General features: G+C 43.0%; 1 protein-coding gene across 1 annotated transcript; it reads left to right on the forward strand.

The window, feature by feature from the left end:
* The first annotated feature begins 21,718 nt into the window (after nt 1-21,718).
* Nucleotides 21,719-23,910, forward strand: H1-4 (H1.4 linker histone, cluster member). The gene has a single exon (XM_084795111.1). The coding sequence runs from the start codon at nt 21,797-21,799 to the stop codon at nt 22,451-22,453; it is 657 nt and encodes a 218-aa protein (XP_084651237.1). The 5' UTR covers nt 21,719-21,796; the 3' UTR covers nt 22,454-23,910.
* The last annotated feature ends 649 nt before the right edge of the window (nt 23,911-24,559 follow it).

Consider the following 24,559-nt stretch of genomic DNA (forward strand, 5'->3'; position numbering starts at 1 on the left):
TTTGTACCTTTGGCCTCCTGGCTGCTGTACTTGGTTCCCCTCTCTCCTTTCCCTTTCCCCCTCTCCCCACACGGTTCAAGGTCATGACGCTCTGGACTCTCCCACATCTGTCTGCCTCTGGCTGTACTCTCACACATATCTATAAGCTTTCTCATCCTCCCTACTTTGGAGAAGCCATGTCCTTTCCTTTCCTTTTTATTTTCTTTTCTCATTCATCCAGAAACCCAGGAAAGGAATAAGGAGCGGTGTAATCGTCTATGCCTACGTCCTGCTGACACTCCCGCTGCTGCTATGCACCTGGAACCATCTGAAAACACAATCGCTTTGTTTTCTGTCAAAATAGAATCCTTCTGGATTCTGTTTTGGATGCATGGATGTTTGGATGCTCTTGTGTCCTAGTGTCTAGGATTCTCCCAACCTTTGTGACCCATGGGTGCATTTGACAGCTTGTAATCACGTCCTGTGCACCTCAGAAACAAGTTATGATCTCATCTTTATAAAGAAAGAAAGAAAAAGAAAGAAAAAAACAAAGAAAGAAAGAAGGAGGTCTTATGAACTTCAGAAGCATCGTATCACATAATAGCTACTGAGGCTCTCAAGAGACTTCATAGATGTCTGCGCCATCTTGGCGCTCCTCCCTTAGCGCATGCGCTTAAGTCTTTGTTCCCATCTTTACTTTCTGTTTGGGGGGCAGGGCTGCAACAAAGACCACAGAGGAACTCTGTTTATTGACTCACTCTACCTGGCATGTACTCAGCCAGCCTTCTTGTACTATCATGCCTAGGAATTATACCACCCACAGCGGGCTGGGCCCTCTTACGCCAATCAGCAATCAAGAAAATGCCTCTAAAGACTGTGTTCACAGACCAACGTGTTGAGGCCAACTCCTTCAGACAACTCAGGCCTATGTCAAGTTGATAGCCGAAGCTAACTAGGAAATTGACGACTCACATCTGTGCGACTATATGTGTGCATCTTTCCAAATTTAGACACAGCAAGCCCAGTGGAGTGCGGGAAGATGTCAAGCCCAGCAAAGTCCTTTCCCGGGAATATACACTTCCAAGACAGACTCGCACCACCTTTGGCCCATTCTAATTTTATTTCACGTTGACACCAGCCCTAAGTAAAGATGAGAAACAGTCATCCTTCCAGGACTCCTGAGAGAAAGTGAGGTACGCTCTGTAGGAGAAGAACCCTTACTTTTTGACCCTTTGAGAAGAAAGACTAAGTGAAGCGCAAAGAATAAAGAATGAGCAACTACCAGATTCTCGGAGTTTCCATTCACAACCAGTCAGTGTTGAATTGTTGAATTATCTGCACCATAGCCTATAAATAATTCCAATAGATCGTGTGTGTTTGTGTGTGTGTGTGTGTGTATAGATAGATAGATAGATAGATAGATAGATAGATAGATAGATATAGACAGACAGATATCCATTCTATAAGTTCTGTGACTCTTGAGACCTTGACTAATACGCATGGCCTAATATGAACCCAAGTGATTGACAGGCCCACCTGAATTACCTCCTATGTTTTAAATAGCTTGGAATGTTAGGTCACTACCCAAAGAAGAAAAATAGTTTTCTCTAATGAGCCTCCTCAAAACCTGATCAAGGTGACTGTAATAATTGTTTCAATAGTCTAAGATCTTTAACGATGGGCCCAACTATTTCTCTTAGAACATCTCCAAGGTCGTGGTCACTAAGCTAATGTGTATATGACCAGCAGTTTCTATACATCTACACACTCAGTTGCATTTCAGCTCTTGTTTTGACATTTTCTCAGATCTTTCACTGAAAAACATGGCATTTTAAGGACTTCCTTCCTACTTTATATTCAGATTCTCTATGTACCAGTAAATTATCCATAAATGCAATATTTTATATATTATTTTTATTAAGTTATTTATTTACTTTACATACCAATTGCAGCTTCCCCTCTCTCCTCCCTGTCCCTTCCTCTCACTACACACACACACACACACACACACACACACACATACACACACACACACACACACACACATACACACACACACACACACACACACACACACACACACACACACACACACACACACAATCTACCCTTCCTCCTTTTCTCCTCAGAAAAGGGGAGACCTCCCATGGATATCAACCAGCCTTGGCATACCAAGTTGAAGTATGGCTAGACAAATCTTCTTCTATAGAGGATGGACAAGGCAACCCAGTTAAGGGAAAGGGATCCAAAGGCAGTCAGATTAGTCAGAGACAGCCCTGCTCCTACTTTAGGAGTCCCACATGATGACCCAGATGTACAACTGTTATCTATGTGCAGGGCCCTGGGTCCATCGCACTCATGTGCTCTGGTTGGCAGTTCAGTCTCTGTGAGCCCTTGTGGGCCCAGGTTAGTTGACTCTGTAGGTTTCCTTGTGGTGTCCTTGACCCTTCTGATTCTTTCACAAAAATGCAATGTTTAAACCACAGAACTAACAAATACTTCAAACTTTTTGTTTTGTATCAGAGAAATAATTGAGACACCTCCCAGCATACCACAACCTGAAACAAGGAGTCTCCACCACTGCCCATCTCTAATACATGCATGTGGGGGAGGGAGGTGACTTCTTCCCACCTTCAAGAGTCCCCTCACTACTAAACCCAGATGTTTCAGGCCTGACCTAAGTGGCACACTTTATGAGACTTTTCAGACACTGGATTCAGTGTTGTTTCCTACATGTCACCGCCTCTCATTTCCCTCAGTCATTTGCTCAAATATCGTCACTCAGAAGAGCCCTTCCTGACCATCCAGCTCCGAGAAGGGAAGTTATATCTCCCTCAGTATCAGTGGGGTGGCTGTGGAGGATGACACTGGAGGTGCTGAGTAGCATGGCCAGGAATGCAATAAATAGACACATTGTATACATAGCAGAGATCTTTAACTGCAACCCTAGGGACTCACTCTGGGTTGCCTGGCAACCAACTAGAAAGGATGGTTGCCTCTTTCCCTGTGGGAGAATTAACCAGTGTGCCCAGCCGATAGAGAGCTGACTTTCCCAGCTAACTGACACCCACACAGAAAATATCTGCTTTCTGTACTCAAATCAGTTCTGTTCTTTCTCTGTGAAATGGGGAAAGCATGGGCTGCGGAGCCCAGCCTCCTCTGTGTGAAGCTGTCCCCACCTGGATACCCATCTTTTCCTGCTGCGGGAGAACAGGCTGTGTGCATTTCCCACCAGTTGCAGCAAGCATAAATGACCCTAGTGTCTTCTGATAGGGTGGAAAGTGGAGAAAAATGTCAATTCAGAACATAGCTGTTCTGGCAAGAGATCACATTTAAAGACTTTCTAGGTCTGTGTGATCCAGCTGGAATACAACTACACCATTAATCCAGGAGACAGAGACAAGCAGATATGAGTTCAAGGCCAGCCTGGTATAGAACAAGTATCAGGTAAAGAAATCTTGCATCTAGACATGGTGGTGCATGCCTTTAATCCCAAACAAAGGTAAAGTTAGTTTGTAGAAGGAAGCACTGATGTTTGAGAGTGATGTCTAATTGAGTGGCAGAAAAGGTCATGAATCAGAGAAGGTTTGACAGAATAGGATATGCCCAACTCTCATGAGAAGAGAGAGGAAAGGGAAGCTACTTAAGAGGCAGAGAGAGGAGGCAGTTTACGAGGACAGTAATAGAGAGAGAACTCAGGTGAAGATGGAACGAGCCAGAGAATGAGAAGCATCCAGAAGATTACAGCAGATTGCTGAGTTAGTTTGAGGCTAAGCAGAGCAATTTAGAGGCCCAGAGAGAAGCCATTTTAAATAAATCATTTGGGAGAAGAGTTTGAGCCAGAACAGCTGAGTTGAACCAGCCCAGAGCTCAGAAAGAACAAGTAAGGGTGAGCTTATTAAGCAGTAAGTCTCAGAGGCTGAAAATATTCTAGGCCTAGGTTAGATTGTACGGAGGCTAGAATCTTCCAGGAGTAGGCCCAGGTTAGCAGAGGGAGGCAGTAAGTCTCCCAGACAACAATTGAGCAAGGAGAATAAAAACTACTTTTACAGGAAAGACCTGTCAGAGGACATTGTCCTGAGGAGGTAGTCAGTGGGAAGGGATAACTACAAGCTACCTTAAGGGTCTAGGACCTAACTTCTCAGAGATCAGGAGATAGAAACAGTCAAGTAGGACAGGGACTCCAACGCAGCAGCTCCCAGCAGTTCCCTCCTCGATGGAGACCAGGATGCCAGAAGAACATTCTGGTTCCTGTTTCTTTGTTATCTCTAAGAGTGTCTCTCCCAAAGAGTATTCTGCCTCACAGCACTGAAAGTGAGAGGAGGGCACCTGGACACTTGGGTGTGCCAACTGGACTGAGCGGTTCATCTTCCTCCCTATACCTCCCAGTTTCTGCAATAAGTCTTCTAGAGGCCCAGACTACCACTCTGATGGTACTCCATTTCTTGTGCCCCTCCTGCTACACATGAGCTCTGCACCATTTGTTTATTTGTTTATTTATTTATTTTTAAGCTTCTGCTTATGGATCTGTAAGACACGTCTCTCTAAAACTCGCCCTGTGTGGCCCTTGAATTTCACTCTTCCGTTTCTTGAGACAAGAACTTTGGTGGTAATTGTGTTTCGGGGACCACTCCCCCAGCTGCCTGAGAAAGGGTTCATCCTGCTTAAAGAAACCCCAGCATTCCCATATTATTTCTAATCCTTGTTGTAATCACGTTGGATCTCATCTTCTTAAATATTTCATAATAAAAACAGCAAGTCAACAGTCCTGCCTAAAACTGTCTAAATTTTGGAATACCTCTATCTTTGGTCTATTCTTTCCCAAAATGTTTTGCTCATATCTTTTTCTATTGGTAATTGTCTTTGCTTTGTTTTGCTTTGCTTTGCTTTGCTTTGCTTTGTTTGAGACAGGGTCTTACTATTGTAGCCCTAGCTAGCTTAAGCTCACTATGTAGATCAGGTTGGCCTTGAACTCACAGAGCTGCGTTTGCTTCTTGCCTCCCAGGTGCCGGGATTGCCGGTGTGTGTCACATCACTGCCCTGGTTCAGCATTTGTCCAATAGGGAGCAATAACAGAAGTTGGCAGAATGACCAGACTATCTCTCATGTTCCTTTTTTTTCTTCATGTGGCTTCTCTGTCCTCTCCAGTGTTCGACCTCTGGCCACTAAAAGCCAATCTGCTGGCCCTGTCACCTGGCATGTCACCTGGCTCATGTGGTTCAGGTCTGTGTCTGCTAGATGGTGTCATCTCCTGATGCTTGTTCCTTTAGCAGAGGAGAGGTGGCACATCTCTGCCACACTCTGGTTGCCCCTGATGTCCCTCAGCAGTCTCTTCACTCATTCATCATCCAGTGACCTAATTACCTCCACCTAGTTCCATCTATATAAGTGTTCTGAAATACTCCCTGCACCGCTATATGAATACTCTAATGGTGGGGCTGGGTACACTGATGAGCTCCTTTCCTAAGGAGCTGGAAGACACGCTGAAGGCCTTGCCCAGTCCTGCAGACTTCAATGTCTCTTGTGCTGCTGGAGCCCACAGCAGGTGGGTGCTTCATCTGGACTGGCCTCAGCCTGGGCACTAAGTTTTCTACTTTGTGGATTCAGAAGCTTTGGGCTGTCTGCAGTTCTGTAAATCCAAGAACATTGATATGCTAGCTAGTTTTATGTCAATTTGACATGAGCTAGAGTCATCTGAAAAGAGAAAGTTGATTTTAAAATGCCTCCCAATCGGCATGTTCCTAATTAGAAATTGATAGAGGCAAGCCCAGCCCACTGTGGATGGTGCCATCATAAGTTAGTCGTCCTGGGTCTTTAAGAAAGCAGACTAAGTAACACAATAGGCAACACCCTTCCATGCCTCTGCATCAGCTCCTGCTTCCAAACTCCTGCCCTGCCCTGACTTCCTTTCTTTTTTTCCTGCTCAGTTTGCTTTTGGTCATGGTGTTTCATCATAGCAACAGTAACCCTAACTAAGACGGTTGAAGAGTCCAAATTTTCTTCACAAAGAAAATTGAGACAGTATGTTCTGCTTGGGCTGAAGGGATGGGATAAGCGGCAGTTGAGACCAGATTGGTAGAAGACCTGCATGCGAGGACGAAGAGGTGAGAGCACTGCAAATGAGGACTATGATGGTTTGAATGAAAACGGCCCTAGTCGCCTCACAGGGAGTGTCACTATTAGGAGGTGTGGTCTTGATGAAGAGGGCGTGGCCTTGTTGCAGGAACTGGGTCACTGGAGGTGGGCTTTGAGGTTTCAAATGCTCAAGCTGAACCCAATCTCTCTCTCTCTCTCTCTCTCTCTCTCTCTCTCTCTCTCTCTCTCTCTCTCTCTCTCTCTGCACCTCCCTCTCTTCCTGATGCCTGCCAATCCAGATGTAGAACTCTCAGCTACCTCCTTAGCGCCATGTCTGCCTGCGCGACATTAGCGCCATGATGACAATGGACCAAACCTATGATCTGTAAGCCAATCCCAATTAAATGTTTTTTGTTGTAAAAGTTGCTGTGATCATGGTGTCTCTTCACAGCAATAAAATCCTAAGACGAGGAAAGGTTTGGGAGCACTACACATAAAGTCGAAGGGAAAGGAGCACTGCACATATCAAAGGGGTGGGAGCACTGCTTATGTGGACAAAGAGATGAGGGTACAGAGAACAGGAAGAGAAGGAAAGCAGAAATCAGGGTGAATCCAAACCATGAATTGTCCCTGTCACAGAAAGAGGTTATCCTGATGGGGACTAGAGGTATTTTAACATTTAATTATGTCTCAAATTTATAAAATAAGTTCACTTATTCTCGCCTAACTAACCAAAAATGCTGTCACTACTGTCTTTAACATACAGTATAACAGTTGTTCACATGGTTTTTTCATTGTTTTATAGCAGTGGTTTTCAACCTTTCTAATGCTACAATCCTTTAATACTCCCCCAATCATAACATTATTTTTGTTGTTACCTCAATTGTAATTTTGCTACTGTTAGGAATGGCAATGTAAATAATTGTGTTTTCTAATGGTCTTAGGTGACCCCTGTGAAAGTGTCATTTGACTCCCAGATTGAGAATGTGTATGCAATACTATTGTATTTTATATGAAAGATTTGTACATCCATAGATTGTGGCTTCTGTGACAGACTTGAAACCCGAGCCTCTTAGAATGAATGCCACAGGACTACTGTATACACTTCCGCAAGTTGCTTGGATCTCTCACTTTGCCTCTGCACTTTTACCCTGCCCACATAACAAAGGAGAGTGTATTATAAAAATAAAATGAAGAAACATTAAAATGGCATTCTCTCATTTCCAAAAGATAAAATAATAAGTCACTGAGTTTTCCCAAAAGAGAAGGTGGCAATTGTGGGTCTTTCACTGTACAAACCTACAAGGTATATTATTTACATCTTCAGGGTCAGTTTTGTCTTCTGTGGAAATGATAGCAGTAGTTCATGAGCTTATGGTGAAGTCTAAGAGAGTCTTGTTCTTAGAAAGGTTTCTGCTACATAGTATCAACAAGAAACTACAAATGTGTCACTCTGTGTAACGTGCAACTCTTACCTTTATTTTGTGGCTGATGTAAAAATTATAGAGGGCCAGAGTGAGTGCTACAAGCCTGTGATGGCTATTCTCCTCAACTTGACTACCTCTGGAAGGAGAAACCCAAGCAGCCAGGCATACCTAAGTGGGAATTTTCTTGATTGGGTATTCTGAGATGGGAAGACTCACTTGAAATCTGGTCCACACCTTCTCATGGCATCTTAGATAAAGGCAGAGGGGGCAAGGGAGCGTTTGTTTGTCGTCTGCTTGCCCTAACTCCCATTGGTGAGTTCATGTACCCTGCTACTGAGGCATTCTTTTCGCTGGGGTCAGAGCCTACTTCTCTGGGATTTAGAGTTATATTGAAGACCAGCTGAGATACCCAGCCTTGGGGACTGACAACTACTGGATTCTTGGACTTTCCATCAGGAGACAGCCATGGGTAAACTAGCGGGACCATGGCCTGTAAGCCATTCTAATAAATTCCATTATATATTCTGCCTTCTTCCTCTAGAAAGCTCTCTAAAGCAACATCCATGAAATCGAAACAAGAGAAACGACAAGGGAAAAAAAGTCAAAGGGTTGCTGAGCACAGCAGGAGACACAGCCCAGAATGACCCCAGCAGCCCAGAGAACTCCCCTCTCAGAGACCTCTGAGTGACACTGGCTCCTTGACATCAGTGGGGAAAAAAATATCCCAGGACAAGCAAGTTGAAACGAAGCCGCATTTTATTAAAAAGAGAAAAGGGGTGGGGCTCAGTTGGTAAACTACTTGTTTTGCAAACCACAGCCCTGAGTTCTGAGTTCAGTCTCCAGAGGTTCACATAAAGGAAAGCCAGCATGGAGGCAGCTGCTTATAATATGGGGCTGGGAAGGTAGAGAGAGAGAGATCCCTAGGGCTCACCTAGTCGGCCAGCTTGAGGCCAACTTGAGACCCTAACTCAAAAACAAGGTGATTTCTAGAGAATGGCATCCAAAGTCCTTTGGCCTGGATACACATGCACACACAGATGTGATTGTGCATACATATAAATATGTACATACATACATACATACATACATACATACATACATACATACACACATACATACATACTAGGAGAGTTGAAGAGAAGAATAAGGTTGACCCAAGATCATGGGTGTAGGCTTCTTAGGGAGAGTCTCATTTCCTTGTCTACTGGCAACTGTTTACAGGACATAGAAAGCTGTTTGGGCAGTTTCTAAGGGACTCCCTCTCTGTCTCTTTCCCCCATTTCAATAAGTATGATTGGGAATAGGTCTGAGGGTGCCTTGGATAGGATTATAGCCTGACAAGGTAAAGCCAAAGACCATAAAGGTCTCACCAAGAGTTAAGAGTTTCTAGTAAGATTTGTAGAAAAGTGAAGGCCTACAGCTAAGAAACAAGAAACAAAGGCCATGCCTACTTGGACCCTAAACATGATTCACTGTTATTTTACTATTCTTGCTTGAAAAGTATTTATGTGCAAAAGAAACATTGTTTCCATGTTAGCAACCTTAGCGAGTGTCAATTGTATTGCAATTCTTGACTTTCAGCCGGTGATAGGATTCAAGCAGACTTCGGGGTGAGGGCTCCCTTTCCCCACCCACATTCCCATAACTTTTCCTGCCTTACTTCCTGGCCTCATCTAGAAAGAAGAGAGTTCACAGGTGATAACTGGTTCCCTGTATTCTTTTCAACAAGGAAAGATGATGCAATTCACTAGTGTCCTTTGAATTGGTCAGGAAACCTCTCTTAAAAGTATTTTCTTAACCCAGAAGCAGAAAGAGTCAAATGGTATATACTCACTTATATCTGGACACTAGCCCAAGGGATATGTGCCGTGAAAGTCTTCACTTACCAGGAAAGTGGGACAGAGGGGAGGACATCCTATTGGGACTATAAGTGAGAGAAGCATGGGAGAATGGGGAAATAGAAGGATCCAGAAGGTCCTAGAAACCTACAAAAAGAACATTATGATGGGCAGATCTGGGCCCAGGGGTCCTGTTCAAACTATGGCACCAGCCAAGGACAGTATGTGCAGTAAACTTCGAACCCCTACCCAGATCTAGCCAATGGACAGGACATTCTTCACAGTTGAGTGGAGAGTGGGGTCTGACTTTCACATGAACTCTGATGCCCCATATTTGACCATGTCCCCTGGATGGGGAGACCTGGTGGCACTCAGAGGAAGGACAGCAGGCTACCAAGAAGAGACTTGTTACCCTATGAGCATATACAGGGGGAGGAAGTCCCCCTCAGTCACAGTCATAAGAGAAGGGAGTAAGGGAAAAATGGGGGGGAGGGAGGAATGGGAAGATACAAGGGATGGGATAACAATTGAGATGTAATATGAATAAATTAATAAAATATATTTTAAAAATTAAAAAAAGTATTTTAACTTATCATGCATAATTCCATGCTCAAGATTATCTTCTAATCTGTATTTAGTATACTGACCAGAAAATAATGCAATAAACACACTGATCCATAGTGGTGGCTCTGCCCTGCATTTTAACCATAGAAGGACCGATGCTGAGGTAAGAAGGCATACAGGAAAGTCATTGGGCTGTAAAATAGACACCATCCACTTACGCATCTATCTTGGGGTGATGAATGACACAGATGTAATAACAGAAAGAATTCCTCCCCTGGGAAAAAGCTTGCAAGTCTACATCAAGGAAAACAGATAATCTTCCCATAACTTAGCGGGAAATGTTGAGAGCAATAGCATAAGCCACTGCAGTATCCTCACCCAGATTTTAGTGCTAGAACACTGAGAAAGGATATTCAGTCAAACTCCTTAGTCACCTAGTCCCTGACAGGCTTGAGAGTAGGTGTAGGGGGCTATTTGCAGAGCTGTCGTTCTCGTCTGTAACTTCCAGACTTGAACAGTTTCCTGCTGAAGTACATCTGACTGATCTGTTTAAAACAACGGAGCAGTGGACCTGTGTTTCTCACTCCTGAATCACCCATTCTGAGGAAGTCATCTGCCATGATAAAGGATGCTGTGCATCCCTGTGGATGGTCATGTGTGTTACAGACAGAGCCTTTTGCCAACAGGCACCAAAACCTCGCCACCTTAGGGATTCATTGGAGCCCATTGTGCTGGTTAAGCCTACAGACATCTGAAGGTCCAGCTAACACCTTATGATCCTCAAAGCCACTCACTCATCACTGCTGCTCCAAGCAAGCTACGTGTGATAATAAAGTTTTACTGCAACTTCAACTGACTATAATGGTTTCTCTTGCTTGTAAACTTGAGGAGATTTAGGATCACCATCTAAACATGACTGTGAGATTTCTCTAGGATAATTGAGATGAGAAGACCCACCCTCAGCACGGATAGCTTCATTTTGGAGTCTGGAGTCCTGCTCTGAACCAAAAAGAGATCGCCTACATTCCCCTCTCTCTGCTCCTTGACTGTGGACACAAGATGAGCAGCACCTTAGAGTTCCTGCAACCATTTATTCCCAAATGTGGTAAGCTACATCTTGGATCCATAAGCCAGAATGAGCCCTTCCTCCCCTAAGTTGCCCTCTCAAGCATTCTGTCATAGCAACAAGATAAATACTTAGACACAATGCTTGATGGGAAACTTGTTAGGTAGTAATAAATAACTGTGCAAGCATTTACCTGCTTAACCATTTATGCAAAACCACCAGTATTTATGAATTAATGATCCTGTTTAATAGAAAATGCTTAGACTTTCAAACTGACAGAGATGTAATATAAAGTGTAGAAAAATAGATCAAGTAAGAATCAGAAATATGATAATGATAGAACATGTATTTTGAAACTCCTTGTTTGTTAGTTTGTTGTTTGTTTGAAAGTCCTTAAAAACAAAAAAAAACAAAAATAACAAGGAAAACAAACAAACAATGGGTTGAAGACTTAGTCTCCACCCTTTAATGCTAATGGAAAAACATCAAACCTATAAAAAGCAAGGCCTAGTGGAAGGACACTAAACTGCTGGAGTATGTAGCCCCAGCCTACTGTCTCTCACTCAGCAGCCATGAGATAAGTAGGCTTCCACCACTATATATAACTCAACCATAGTCCCAAAAACAATAAATAAGGCAAACTGACCCCATACCAAAACAGCCAAAACAAACCTTTCTTTTTATATAAGTTAATTTCCTCAGATACTTAGCTATAGTTTAAAAAGCTAACTAGTAGAGACACTGAAGAACAAGAAATTCAAAAGTAGTCTCTTCTTTCTCATTGAAATCTTTACCAAAGGCTCCAGTGAGAACTTTAAATAGATAGACAATAAAAACATTAATTAGGAACATGATTATGGTACCAATATTAAAATTAATATTAAATCAATTAACACCTCTGAAAGCATTGCTTCATAAAAGCCATCTTTTCATACAGAGGAGAACATCCTTGTTTATTTCCAGAATTAAGAAATATGTGTTTGGCTTATAAGATCAGCATGTACATCAATACTTATGTCTTATATTCTTAAGATCTTCTGTCCCCAAAAAGCACATACAAACATTTTTGTCTCCATATACCAAACATTTCCCATCTATACTTTTTTCAAAATTGCTACCTTGCCTGCAGAATTCAAAGAATTCCCTCCTGGTATCCCATAGTAACTAGAAGCAACCTGTGTCAAGCTTTGTTTTTCCTAAAATTAAAAATGGAACCCTGGAGCTATATCCCTGGCTTCCTGGTTACCAGCACCTGTTGCTCTTGCTGAGGACTCAGTATGAGTTCCCAACTCCAACACTGTGTGGCTCACAACTACCTCTAAATACAGTTCAAGGAGATCTCCAATGCCCTCTTCTGACATCTGAAGGCATTGCAGGCATGTGGCACACACATACATGCAGGCAAAACACTCATACACAAACTAAACCTTAAAAAAAAAAAAAAAAAAAAAAAAAAAAAAAAAAAAAAGAAGGAAGAAGGAAGAAGAAAAAGACAACATGTAATAAGTTTAAAAGTAGTATTTATTACTACTTGCATTTTTTTCTTAAACTGGGCTCGGTGGTTACATCTATAATCCCAGCACTCAGGGAGACAGAGGCAGGCAAATCTCTATGAATGTAAGGCCAGCTTGGTCTACAAAGTGAGTCCAAGGTAGCTAAGGCTACACAGAGAAACCCTGTCTCAAACAAACAAACAAACAAAAAAGTCTTATATAGGTTATGTATATGTGAAAGTATTTGAGGGAGTCAATGATACAAAATGTGTTTCTTTATGAAGATTATTAATAAAATGAGTTGCTAGAAAAGAATAATTAGTCAGCTACTAAATGACAGCCATGCAAACCTTGGCTGTATAGGCTATTTGCGCTATATTACAAAGAACTCCTAAAAGGTAACAGCTTAAAGAAATCATTTTACTCTGCCCACTCAGAGTTTAAATTTGAAAGGTGCTCATGTGCTGGGGCTTGCCCACTGATGGGCTTCTGGAAAGGGATGAGATCCTGAAGGTTCTCACCTCCACAATGCGTTAGTCTCCTGCTGGGGTGACAATATGATGGAGTGACTGCGAACTGGTGGAAAGTAGAAAGTAGGAGCCACCTAGAGAAAGCAGGTCAGTAGGGATGTGCCCTGGAAAGGTGTGTCATGTACACTGCTCCTCTGTTGTCTGTTTCCCAGCTACAATGAGACAAGAAGCATCCTCCACTATAAGCCATGAGCACAGACCAACCTCTCCTCCCTTAAGTGGTCTCTTGCATCTCTGTAGGTGGTGAAAATCTAATGCTCCTAACAGGACTGGTGCATCAGAAATTCAAGTAGGATACTGGAGAGGAATGTTAATGTAGAACATGGCTGTTCTGGCAAGAGATCACATCCAAAGACCTTCTAGGTCTATGTGATCGAGCTGGAATACAAACACTCCTTTAATCCAGGAGAGAGAGGCAAACAGATCTGAGTTCAAGGTCAGCCTGGTATAGAGCTAATATCAGGTAAAGAAAAGTTTAGAGCCAGGCGTGGTGGTACATGCCTTTAATCCCAAACACTGAAGGTAAAGTTAGTTTGTAGAAAGAAGGACCTATGTCTGAAAATGATGTGTAATTGAGTTGCAGAAAAGGTGACAAATCAGAAAAGATTTGACAGAATAGGATACACCCAGAGTTCTTTTTACAGGGTATAGAGGCGATAGTTTATCCTTGTGCCCTGATTCAGGACTGCAACAGGAAGACATGATGCAGGGAGCTGGAAAGCCTTCATATTCCTGGTCCTTGCACTAGGGTGATCCAACAACTAGAATAGCTAAACAGAGTGTCTAAGTGGCCTCCACCTGCCTTTGTCATATTTAGCGGCATCAGCAGCACTTCCTGTGATAGCTCAGGACTCCAAGGCTACAAATAAATTATCCAAAGTATCCACATTGTACAACCATAGGAATATGCATATGACTCTATGGGTAAATAAATCCTGGGCTACTTTTATTATATGAAGCAGCCTCTACATCACTGGTTCTCAACCTGTGGGTCATGACCCTTTGTGAGTATTGAAAGACCCTTTCTTAGGGGTCACATGTCAGATAGCCTGCATATCGGGTTTTTACGCTACAATTCATCACAGTAGCAAAATTACAATTATGACGTAGCAAAAAATAAAAATGTAAAATGCGTTATGGTTGGGTGGGTCACCACAGCATGGGAAACTGTGTTAAAGGGTCATAGCACTAGGAAGGTTGCTCTAGGTAGCACTAGGAAGCACTGCTCTACATAGGTAGGAAAGAGGCAACCTGGACTTGGGGGCACAGTGTGACTCACCTGTCATCCCAGCACGTGAGAGGTGGGGCAGGGGTGGGGGGAGGGAAGGAGGATCATGAATTCCATGTGGACAGGACGATCTTCTGCCTCAGAAAAACAACAGTAACAGCCCCAAACAAAAACAAAACACTGAAGGAAAACTCTCATTGAAGGGGAAAAAAAACAAATAAACAAACAAACAACCCTCCCAAAAAATATGAAGGTACAAAATACTGACTGTGCTATTACTTCAAATTACATTTTAATAATTTCAAAAGTAAGACAAATTGAACCATAGTTCTCAAGGATACATATCCATAATAAATTAGCAAAGATAAAATACATGGGAAATCACTTCAGTAAAAGTCCAGGTTCTGAGAAAGAGGAACACTACCTGAGTGTTTGAGAAGACCAGCGTGGAATGGGGGCACCTTAGCCACATTTTAAAGTAAACGTGATTCTTTGCTCATAAAATATATGACCTTACCAATAAAAAGAAAACTTAAGAGAACATACGCAGATTGAGGCACAAGAACACAAGGACGTAAATTCTACCACTCTGAGGAACCCATTTTTATTATTTTCCCCTGGTGAAATCAGCTTTGTTCTAAACTGTTTTTAATTTGTGGAAGAGTGGCAAAAAGCATTCAAGAATGTCCCTGTAATGGCTTTCTGAAATGTGGATATTTCCTATAACCCTATATATGTATAAAGAACAGGAAATGGACAGGGATACAAGATTAACTAGACTACAGATATTTTTCCAGATTCATTGGCTTTTAAACATGACTCAGAACATCATACGGAATTTCGTTCTTATTTTTCCTTTGTCTGTTCCAGCCTGTAAGGGCTTGTCAGTGGGTCTCCTGTATTTTGAAAAGCGGTATTAGTTGAGGGTTCATTATGGTTCCTTCTGTGTGCTAACCAAATACTCCACCATCGCTCAGACCCCCATTGTGATCAGTCATTTTGAAGACTGGCTGATGTTTTCACTGAAGTCATTTCATGGATCATCTGGTGGTTTTTTTTTTATTGTCAAATTGATACAACCCAGAGTAACTAGTAAGAAGAGGATCTCAACTGAAATATGACCCAGATTATATTGGCCTGTGGCCATGTCTGTGAGAGGTCTTCCTGATTGTTGATTTATGTGGCACACTGCGGGGGAGCGCCACTGTTGCGGAAGTGGTTCTGCCTTGTATAAGAAAGCTGGTTGAAATGTGAGAGCCAGGGGAAGCAAACTGGTAAGCAGCTTTCCTACATGGTGCCTTCCGGTTCTTGACTTGAGTTGGTGGCTTGGCTTCCCTCAGGGATGGACTATAACACTTAAGAGTAAAGAACCTCTTCCCTAGCCCCTTTCCTCCCTGTGGTGGTTTGAGTTAGAATGGCCCCATAGGCTCATATACTTGAATGCTTAGTCACCAGGGAGTGGGACTCTGATGGAATTGGGAGGATTAGGAAGTTGTTAGAGAAAGTGTCACTGGGAGTGTGTGTTAAGGTTTTAAAAGCCCAAGACGGGTTCTCTCTCTCTCTCTCTCCCTCTCTCTCCCTCCCTCCCTCCCTTCCCCTCTCTCTTTCTCCCTCTATTGTCCCCCTCCCTCTCTCCCTCCCACTTCCTCTCCCTCCTCTCTCTCCCTCTCTCCCTCTCCCTCCCCCCCCTCTCTCCCCCTTCTCTCTCCATCCCCCTCGATGGATTAGGATGCAGCACCCTACTTCTCCAGCACCATGCCTGCCATGCCTGATGCCATGAATATGCACTAAACCTCTGAAACTGCAAGTAAGCCCCCAATTAGATGCTTTCCTGTAAAGGAGTTGGCTTGGTCATGATGTCTCTTCACAGCAATAGAATAACGACTAAGACAATATCCAAGTTCTTTCCGGCCATGGTGTTTATCACAACAACAGAAAAGCAAACAAGGCGATAAATGTTTCCAGGAAACCTTGCCCAAATCTAGACACACACTTCTTGAAATGAGAAGTGAACGGCATAGATATGACTTATTACTTTGTGAAATGTATCTTACTAGGTCAGTGTGGCTTGTATTGGAATTCTTCGCTACAGATACATTATCTTTTTCTTCATATCTAAGAGATGTTTCTGGAAAGATATGTAAAACTCTGGGAATCCTGCTCTTTCACATCCACCATAGATTATATCTATAAGAACAGAACAGTGATTATATGTAGTGTAGTCTCTGTCTTTCCTTCTACATCTATTAATTAGATAGGAGGAAAACCATAAGTTTCCTCCACCTCTATTTATTTGTGGATATATATTTGTATGTGTAACATATATTGGATATATATATATATAATAGATATATTTTTCTATAGGTTACATGTTATAAATATATCATACATTAATAATGAAATATGTATTGATAATATACTACAATATGTTATATATAAATATTATATTATGTATAATATATTGTTTTATAGGTTCAAGTCAAAATTAAGTGCTATTTTCTTCCTTTTTGGCTTATTTTTCTTTTTTTCTTCTTCTTCTCTCCTTCTTCTTCTCTCCTCCTCCTTTTGTCAAATAGTATTAGCTCTAGCCATTAGGAGCTTCTTGAGATTTTCTTACTTCCGTGTTTCAATGAGCTTCTATTTTTTTTCCTCTTTCTCAATCTCATTTTCTGATCTTGCATCACACTCCAGGCCCATTCTATAATCCTCTACACCTAGCCATGAAATCCACCAAACTTCAATGAGGAATCAAGTTCCTTTTGTTGGCAAATGGTGTATAAAAGCCGTATCAGTGTGGTAACTGCCACATGGAAATAACCTACTTCTATGCTCTATCAGCCGGCTGAGAAGATATGTAGGCAGACATGCACATATCCTGTCCATGTTCATATACGAACATGTATTCTATTTCTATAAATATGAAACGCATTTAAGTGAATTCTAATATCTCATTAACTACAACATGGAATATTACATGAGTTTGTTTAATTCTAATGTATACAAATATCTTTTTTAAATTGATAACCTATATTCCTGAAGAAGCATTTCCACTAGATCCCTGCTGGGGAGCTGTAACTTTGTGCCTTCTGGGCTTACAGTATTCAATTTCTACTTTTCTTTATCCTTTAACTGTATCTTTCTTAATCCTCCCAGTGTTATTGTGGTCTTCATCAAATGCAACTTGGCTCGTGTGTTCTACTGTATTCTACTGGATTCCTACTGTTTTTATCACATTTAAGAAACTGTTTTGCCTGGATAGCAAACATCATTACAGTTGCAATTCAGTGTTGTATGAAAGAATATACTGCAGGCTCAATTTTCTTAACAAATATATTTTATTACAAACTTATTAACTGAGCGTATCTCACTTATAACCCGACTAACCTAAACAATAAGAAAAGAAGATTAAAGAATACAATAATGAAACTGTAAGGATATCAGTTCCAAGGAACGATTCTCCTGGCATAATCAACAGGATTTCTTCTCCTGGAACCTGGAGCAACCAGAACCCAGAACCTCAGCCAGAGCTCAGAGCCCCGAAGCCTTCCCTTGGGCAGTTCTCTCTAGGAGCATCTCGAAGTGGAGCCATGAAGAGCCAAAACGATCCCAAGTCTCCAAAGGCCCCGCCTCTTGGTTTGGGCTCACACTTATACCTCCTCTCAGAATTTGTTCAAGGATGTTTTTCAGCTGGTTTATAACCAATCTCCCTCACACGGTTGTTTGACTTCTGAGGGGATAAGCATCACCTGCTCTCTCACAAGTCTTTCTCTCATCCCTCACTTGTGATCTAAACAAAAAACATGTTTATCTCTCCTTCATCATACTAAAGAAAATTTCCTCTTTTCCTGTGACCCTTTCTTTCTATTTCTTTCTTTTCTACCTCCTAAAACTCTTCAGCATTTATTTTATCATCCCTGTATTGTTCTATGCAAATGAATAAAAAATATCATGCTTGCTTTGCCTTCTTTATCACCAAGTATCGTGATCTTAATATTCTTTTATATTTATCTTATTACTTGAATGTATTTCCAGTACTTTGGTCCAAATCAGTTCATAGAGCTCTTCCTGAGACAGTTTGTAGCTGCGCATCATTCCATTATTTGAATGTACCCTTGCTCATTCAACCACCCTCATTCATAAGGGCACACAACTATCTCTATTGTATAATTCCAAACACTGCTGCAAGAAATAGCTCTGAGTATACAATCCATAGCTTTTTTTTATTTAAATGAAAAGGAATACAATGCCTAGGATAATAAAAAAGTGTTCTGATTATTGTAAAACATATTTTCCACAAAATTCTGCCTTTAATAGATTAGCCATGATAGATCATGCATAATGTCTTATTAAAAGTTTAAGATCTCAGAACTAAGTTCATGCCTCCATTTTCTTTCAACTTTTCTATGAACCATGTTGTTCCTCTTACCAGAGATACTATCCTGTCTAAAATAGAAATGATCAGGTTACACTCCAGGATGCCTAGAAATGTTTAAAATTCAGACGGGAATAGCGGGTTATGCCTATCAGCCTCATACACAGGCAGCTGAGACAGAGGTGCTGAGCACAAGTAAAGTCCTGAGTACATAGTTACGTCAAAGACTGTGCACTAGCCACTAGCCTCATAGGGCAGCAAAGCCTTCCTCCCATGAGGCACAGAGGAATTGCAAAGCTTTCCACTGGTCCAAGTGTTAAGAGTGTATACAGAAAACATCCATCGTTGCTTCCTTCCCCATAGCCGCCACCCTAGATGATGTAGCCTGAAGACTGATCCCCTACAGAAACTGTTCCTATCAAGATTAATAGACCTGCCTCCTTGGCCCAGTTGTATACCCAAAAATCCTGCCTCCTTGTTCAGCACCTTGCAGCTACCCTTAGCTTCCCAGCATGTGCTCACATCCTCCAGGTGTGCCTGGGCCCAGGCTTTTTGTGAGAGTGACAGGTAGCCTTGCTTGGGAGCATGGCACACCAGGGAAGAGGGAACGGCCCCCATCAGATTGGACATGTCTGTCCATTTAATAGATTTCTAATTGATGGAGGATGGCCCAGTCTGTTGTAGGCAGTACCATCCCTAGGCAGGTGACTGAGCTATATGAAAAAAGATAACTGAGGAGGAGCCAGGGAGCAGCTTTCCTCAACTGGTTTATGTTCAAGCTCCTGCCTTGGTTTTCTTCTTGGCTTCCCTGGACGATAGACTACAACCTGCAGGCTGAAATAAACCTCCCCGAGCTGCTTTTGGTCATAGAGTTTATTGCAACAAAAGAAAGCAAACTAGAACAACAGGCAAGACCAGATTTCCACAGAAAAACTATCAGGACAAGAAGCACGTTTGCCTTCAGTTCACTCGAATTAGAGCTGCAGTGGCTCTCCGGCTTGCCTGGGCAAGGGCACGTGTAAGAAGCTGAAACACTCATATTTTTAGGCATATGGAGAGGCATTAGTCAGAATCACCTGGAGAAAAAAAATGGAATTTCTAGTTATAACACAAGAACAAAGGTTAACGCAAACATGTAATTCTGCTATTTCTAGCTTGGCTAGTAGATTAGTGCAAAAGAGTGCTTTTTAAATATTGTTTCTATCTCATTACAGAAAAGTATCAAAATCACTTGATTTAATGGTGGGCCATGTTCATTGCCTTCTCTGTCAAGCAAACAGCTGTAGTCACAGAAAATGGATTGTATCATAAGGGAAAGCCACAGAGGACTTGAAATGTCTCAAAATTTAGGGAGTTTAATCTCACCCCACGCCTATCTTGAAGTCCATGAGAAATAAGAAAATGAGGAAAAGTATTGGAATACAAATATTAATGTGTTGTGTGAAATTCTACCATTTACAAGAGTTTTTGTTGTCACTTAAAAGAGGGTTAAATCCCTTCTATTTGATATTGAACACCCATGCAGTTTCTCTAATCTGGTTCAGAGTTTTACTGAATATCAAAGTTTGCATTTATTTATACATGAAACTGAAAGCATACATTGTGTCATGGAAATACTGATAATGTAAATCATGTTTAGATAAAATTTAGCATTGAAGATAACAATGTAAGATTTTAATAACACCTCACTGACAGTGTGTTGAGCTTCTGCGTTCCCTCTATCTGCACTGTTTTTGTGTGTGGAGGTTGGGGGCAGTGGAATTGATAATGTAATATTAGAGCCAATCCTGTCACAGAACATCAGCTATCACATCATGCTGTTAGCCAGCACTGCATCTTGTCTCTGTAGTTGGAGCCTTGTAATGCTTGAAGGTAACCCCAACCAAACATCCCAGAAATAACTATTGTCACTGGCCTTTCATTGTCCTGGACGTTTGCTTGATTGCACAGCTACATAAGCAAATCCACTCACGGAACATCTTTCAAGGCATGTCTTTGATTCTGTTTGAATGCATCCTCGTTCACCCTGCATGCCGCGTATACTCAAGAAGATCCAGGAAAATATTAGCCCAGTGTCTTCATGAAGACGCGCCCTAGAGAGAGCAGCTTCAGAAATGGGTCCAGGATTCTCCAACGATGGGAGTAGGGATGCCCCGAGCTATATTTCTCAGCTGTTTATATCTTGATCGATGGTTCAATCTAAGCTATACCTGGTTTTAATATAGGATATTACAATTTAGTCCTAAACAAATGCCAAAAGAACTTTGCGAGACCCAAGACAAACTCCTCAAAGTAAAGCTTGCCTCCACTTCTAAAGACTTTGACAAGATCATTTATATGCTATTTGAAAAGTAGTCATTTTCATGTCTGCACCTTAGGTATGTTCTAGAGTCTCCCCACACCCCAGTATTCTCAATTTGAGGTATCTCAACGCAAAGGACTAGTTGTCCAGAGAGATAGAAAAGCATAAGCCCCGCCCCCAACCCTTGGGAGCAGAAAGAAAAGACTTATCCTAGGAAATTATTTTAAAACTTAGGTGGAGCGGGCAGAAATAAAACCACAGATACATAGACTCATGGCCTAGGAGAGAAGAATTTAACTCAAAATGGTAAATAGTCTGTTAAGCATTGAACTAAACCAGTTTGATGAACTCAAATGCCCTCGGCTCAATAGGCAGGACTCTCGGAGGAGTCTGTGTTACTTCCCTCACTTAAGTGCAGATTTATAATAAAAATCTTAATGATAGTGGCATGGTTTTTGGCCACACTAGAAGCTGACTACTTGGAGAATCGTCCTTTATGGGTTAGAAAACTATACAGTCAAAGATCAGTTTATAATTTACGGAGAAAATAGAAAGTTTTGTTTCTCTGAGTTGAAATTTGCTGAGCACCGCGGGAAATATTGCAGGTTTTTGGCAGAAGGCTTGGTGCTTTGCTCATTTTTTGAGATGTGCATGAACCCTGAGACTTCAGAGATCACTATTTGAGAAAAATCGGGCAATTCGCTGTGCGGAATTTTTACATTTTTGGCTTTTTTTGAGGTGTAACAAACACAACTCGGCATCCGAGAGGACACTCCACAGCTGCCAGCAAGGCGGGCTGGACAGCGCACCAATCACGACGCAGCTCCGCCCTATATAAACGGGCGGGCGCAGCGCCGCGGCCCGAGTCCTGGCCAGTGCCTCTGCTTCCGGCTCGTAGTCCTCTCTTCATACATACTTCGCCATGTCCGAGACCGCGCCTGCCGCTCCCGCCGCACCGGCCCCCGCCGAGAAGACCCCCGTCAAGAAGAAGGCCCGCAAGGCTGCAGGTGGCGCGAAGCGCAAGGCGTCGGGACCCCCGGTGTCCGAGCTCATCACCAAGGCCGTGGCCGCCTCCAAGGAGCGCAGCGGCGTGTCCCTGGCCGCGCTCAAGAAGGCGCTGGCGGCCGCCGGCTACGACGTGGAGAAGAACAACAGCCGCATCAAACTGGGGCTTAAGAGCCTGGTGAGCAAGGGGACCCTGGTGCAGACCAAGGGCACCGGCGCCTCCGGCTCCTTCAAGCTCAACAAGAAGGCGGCCGCCGGCGAGGCCAAGCCCAAAGCCAAGAAGGCGGGCGCGGCCAAGGCGAAGAAGCCCGCGGGCGCAGCCAAGAAGCCCAAGAAGGCTGCGGGAGCCGCCACCCCTAAGAAAACCAAGAAGACCCCAAAGAAAGCGAAGAAGCCCGCTGCAGCTGCAGGAGCCAAAAAGGCTAAGAGCCCGAAGAAGACGAAAGCAGCTAAGCCCAAGAAGACGCCCAAGAGCCCTGCCAAGGCGAAAGCGGTGAAGCCCAAAGCGGCCAAACCCAAAACTGCCAAGCCTAAGGCAGCTAAGCCAAAGAAAACCGCAGCCAAGAAAAAGTAAATTTTCCTTGGCCAACTGCTTAGAAGCCGAACAACCCAAAGGCTCTTTTCAGAGCCACCCACAAATCTCAGGGAAAGAGCTGTTGCGCACTCGGGGGGCGTGGCTACGGTGGGGACGCACCGACTGGGCTGAGCTTTCGCGAAGAACTTCGTGGGGCTTAACCTGACAGGGTTGTTCTCCCTTGCTAGGTCTACGTAGTGACTTTCATGTAGGGTCTCGTCACACACAAGTGACCACTATAGACAATGAAATAGTTTAACTCTTGGTGCCACGTTGATAGGCAGTTAACTTTGTTTTTTGACACCGGGTTTCCCTTCAGCCTGTCCTGCGCTCGCTTTGTAGACCAGGCTGCCCTTAAACTCTGTGATAAGTTTTCCTGAGGGCTAGGATTACAGGCATGCGCAGTTAACTTTTAAGAAACAGAATTTAGCATGGTGGGATCCTTAGCACTAAGCAGCCCAGAGCAAAATTAAGTTGCATCAATGTCCTGGCAACTGCCGCCTGGTCTCACCGAAACCCTCACTGTGCTGAGTCACCCACAGGGTACATCCAGTGTACCCTTAACATATTTCCCCATGTTTAATAGTGATCGTACTTGAATAGGTTAGCTACAGCAGATATGTGCAGTTTAGTTCGTACTTCCTGATTGGTGACAGCGAAGTGACAAGGCAGCCAATGAAACAGTAGACCTTCAAGTGTCGTTTACGTCCCTATTCGTGACGAAACACTAAAACTAATCCAATCCTGAAGGAAATTTTATTAACCTCATTTGAATACTGCGTAATGTAAAAGAATGTGGTGTAACTGGCAACGGGTGATTATTTTTCCCAAATGTTTGTTTAGTGTACTAAATTGGAGGGAGTTAAGTTTTCCACAATACCTGAGCCAGCGAAGTCCCAGCCCGCCCGCCCGCCCGCCCATAAGACTCCTAGAAGCTGTCACCAACTCGCAGGACACCAAGCAGCGCAAGCGCAGCCGCAAGGAGAGCTACTCCGTGTACGTGTACAAGGTGCTGAAACAGGTGCACCCCGACACGGGCATCTCGTCCAAGACCATGGGCATCATGAATTCACCTATCAACTACATTTTCGAGATCATCGCCTGCCAGGAGTCTCACCGCATTACAAAAAGCACCATTACGTCAGTAGATCCAAAGGACCATGCTCCTCCTGGCCAAGCACCAAGCCTGTCACCAAGCAAAGAAGCCGAATAGGCATCTTAACGCTTGATTTCAAAGACTTTTCAGAGCTATGCATTCTTTCAACAAATAAGTTGTAATTGTTTCTATATCAACTTTAAAACTATGCAGGTTTGTTTGGAGTTTTTGGGGGGTATTTTGGGGTTGTTTTGTTTTGTTTTGTTCCAATCTGTTGGACAGGTGGTAAAGATGTCTAGCCTAAGTTAGCCTGGAATTCTCAATCCTTCCCGAATAAAATGTATTCGGGTGCAATGCCATGCCCGCCTTCTCGTGATAACTTGTATTTATATGAAATCTGTGGTGCCCTGGAAATGCAGGAAATGTCTTCCTAGAACCACGCACTCATTGTCACGAAGTTCTATATAGTTAATTCGCTGTCTCGTAATTACAGGTACAAAAAATTAACTAATGGTGACGCTCTCTGCTCTGGTGCGTAACTATCCGAGTTCCTCTTCTAGAGAAGGAGTTGGTCTTAGAATCCCGAGGTTGCTGTTCCTGAGCACGAATGAGCATGCTCAGACAACTTCATTTCCCTTGGAGCTTTTCCTCGCTCACCTCCCCCCCCCCTCCCCTGTGCTACTGAAAAGTGATCTAAGACAAGAGTTCCTACAGGAATGTGGATGTTCGCAGATGCTTGCTTTTGCAAGAGTGCCAATGTCAATGTGACTGGCTTTGCCACTGACAGAGATTAGGTTCTGGCCAAAGGGAAAGCAATGAGCTGATCAGGTTCTCTGTTGCTGTTATCTTGGACAGTTATTAATTCGTGGTCTTTGAGCAGCTTTCAGCAAGTATGTTCTCTAGGTTCCCAGCCTGGTGGCGCCTCCCGTGATACCCGAGAGAGTCAGGAAGCAGGCTGAAGCCAGAGAAGGAGAAAAACCCAGGTCTGCCAGGTGTAGCTATTTCTTCAC

The sequence above is a fragment of the Acomys minous genome (genome assembly GCF_964271855.1).
Source record: "Acomys minous genome assembly, chromosome: 9".
NCBI classification, from domain to species: Eukaryota; Metazoa; Chordata; class Mammalia; order Rodentia; family Muridae; genus Acomys; species Acomys minous.

Excerpts from the sequence above, each read along its gene's own strand:
- H1-4 (XM_084795111.1), top strand. The coding sequence starts at position 21,797 with ATGTCCGAGACCGCGCCTGCCGCTCCCGCCGCACCGGCCCCCGCCGAG.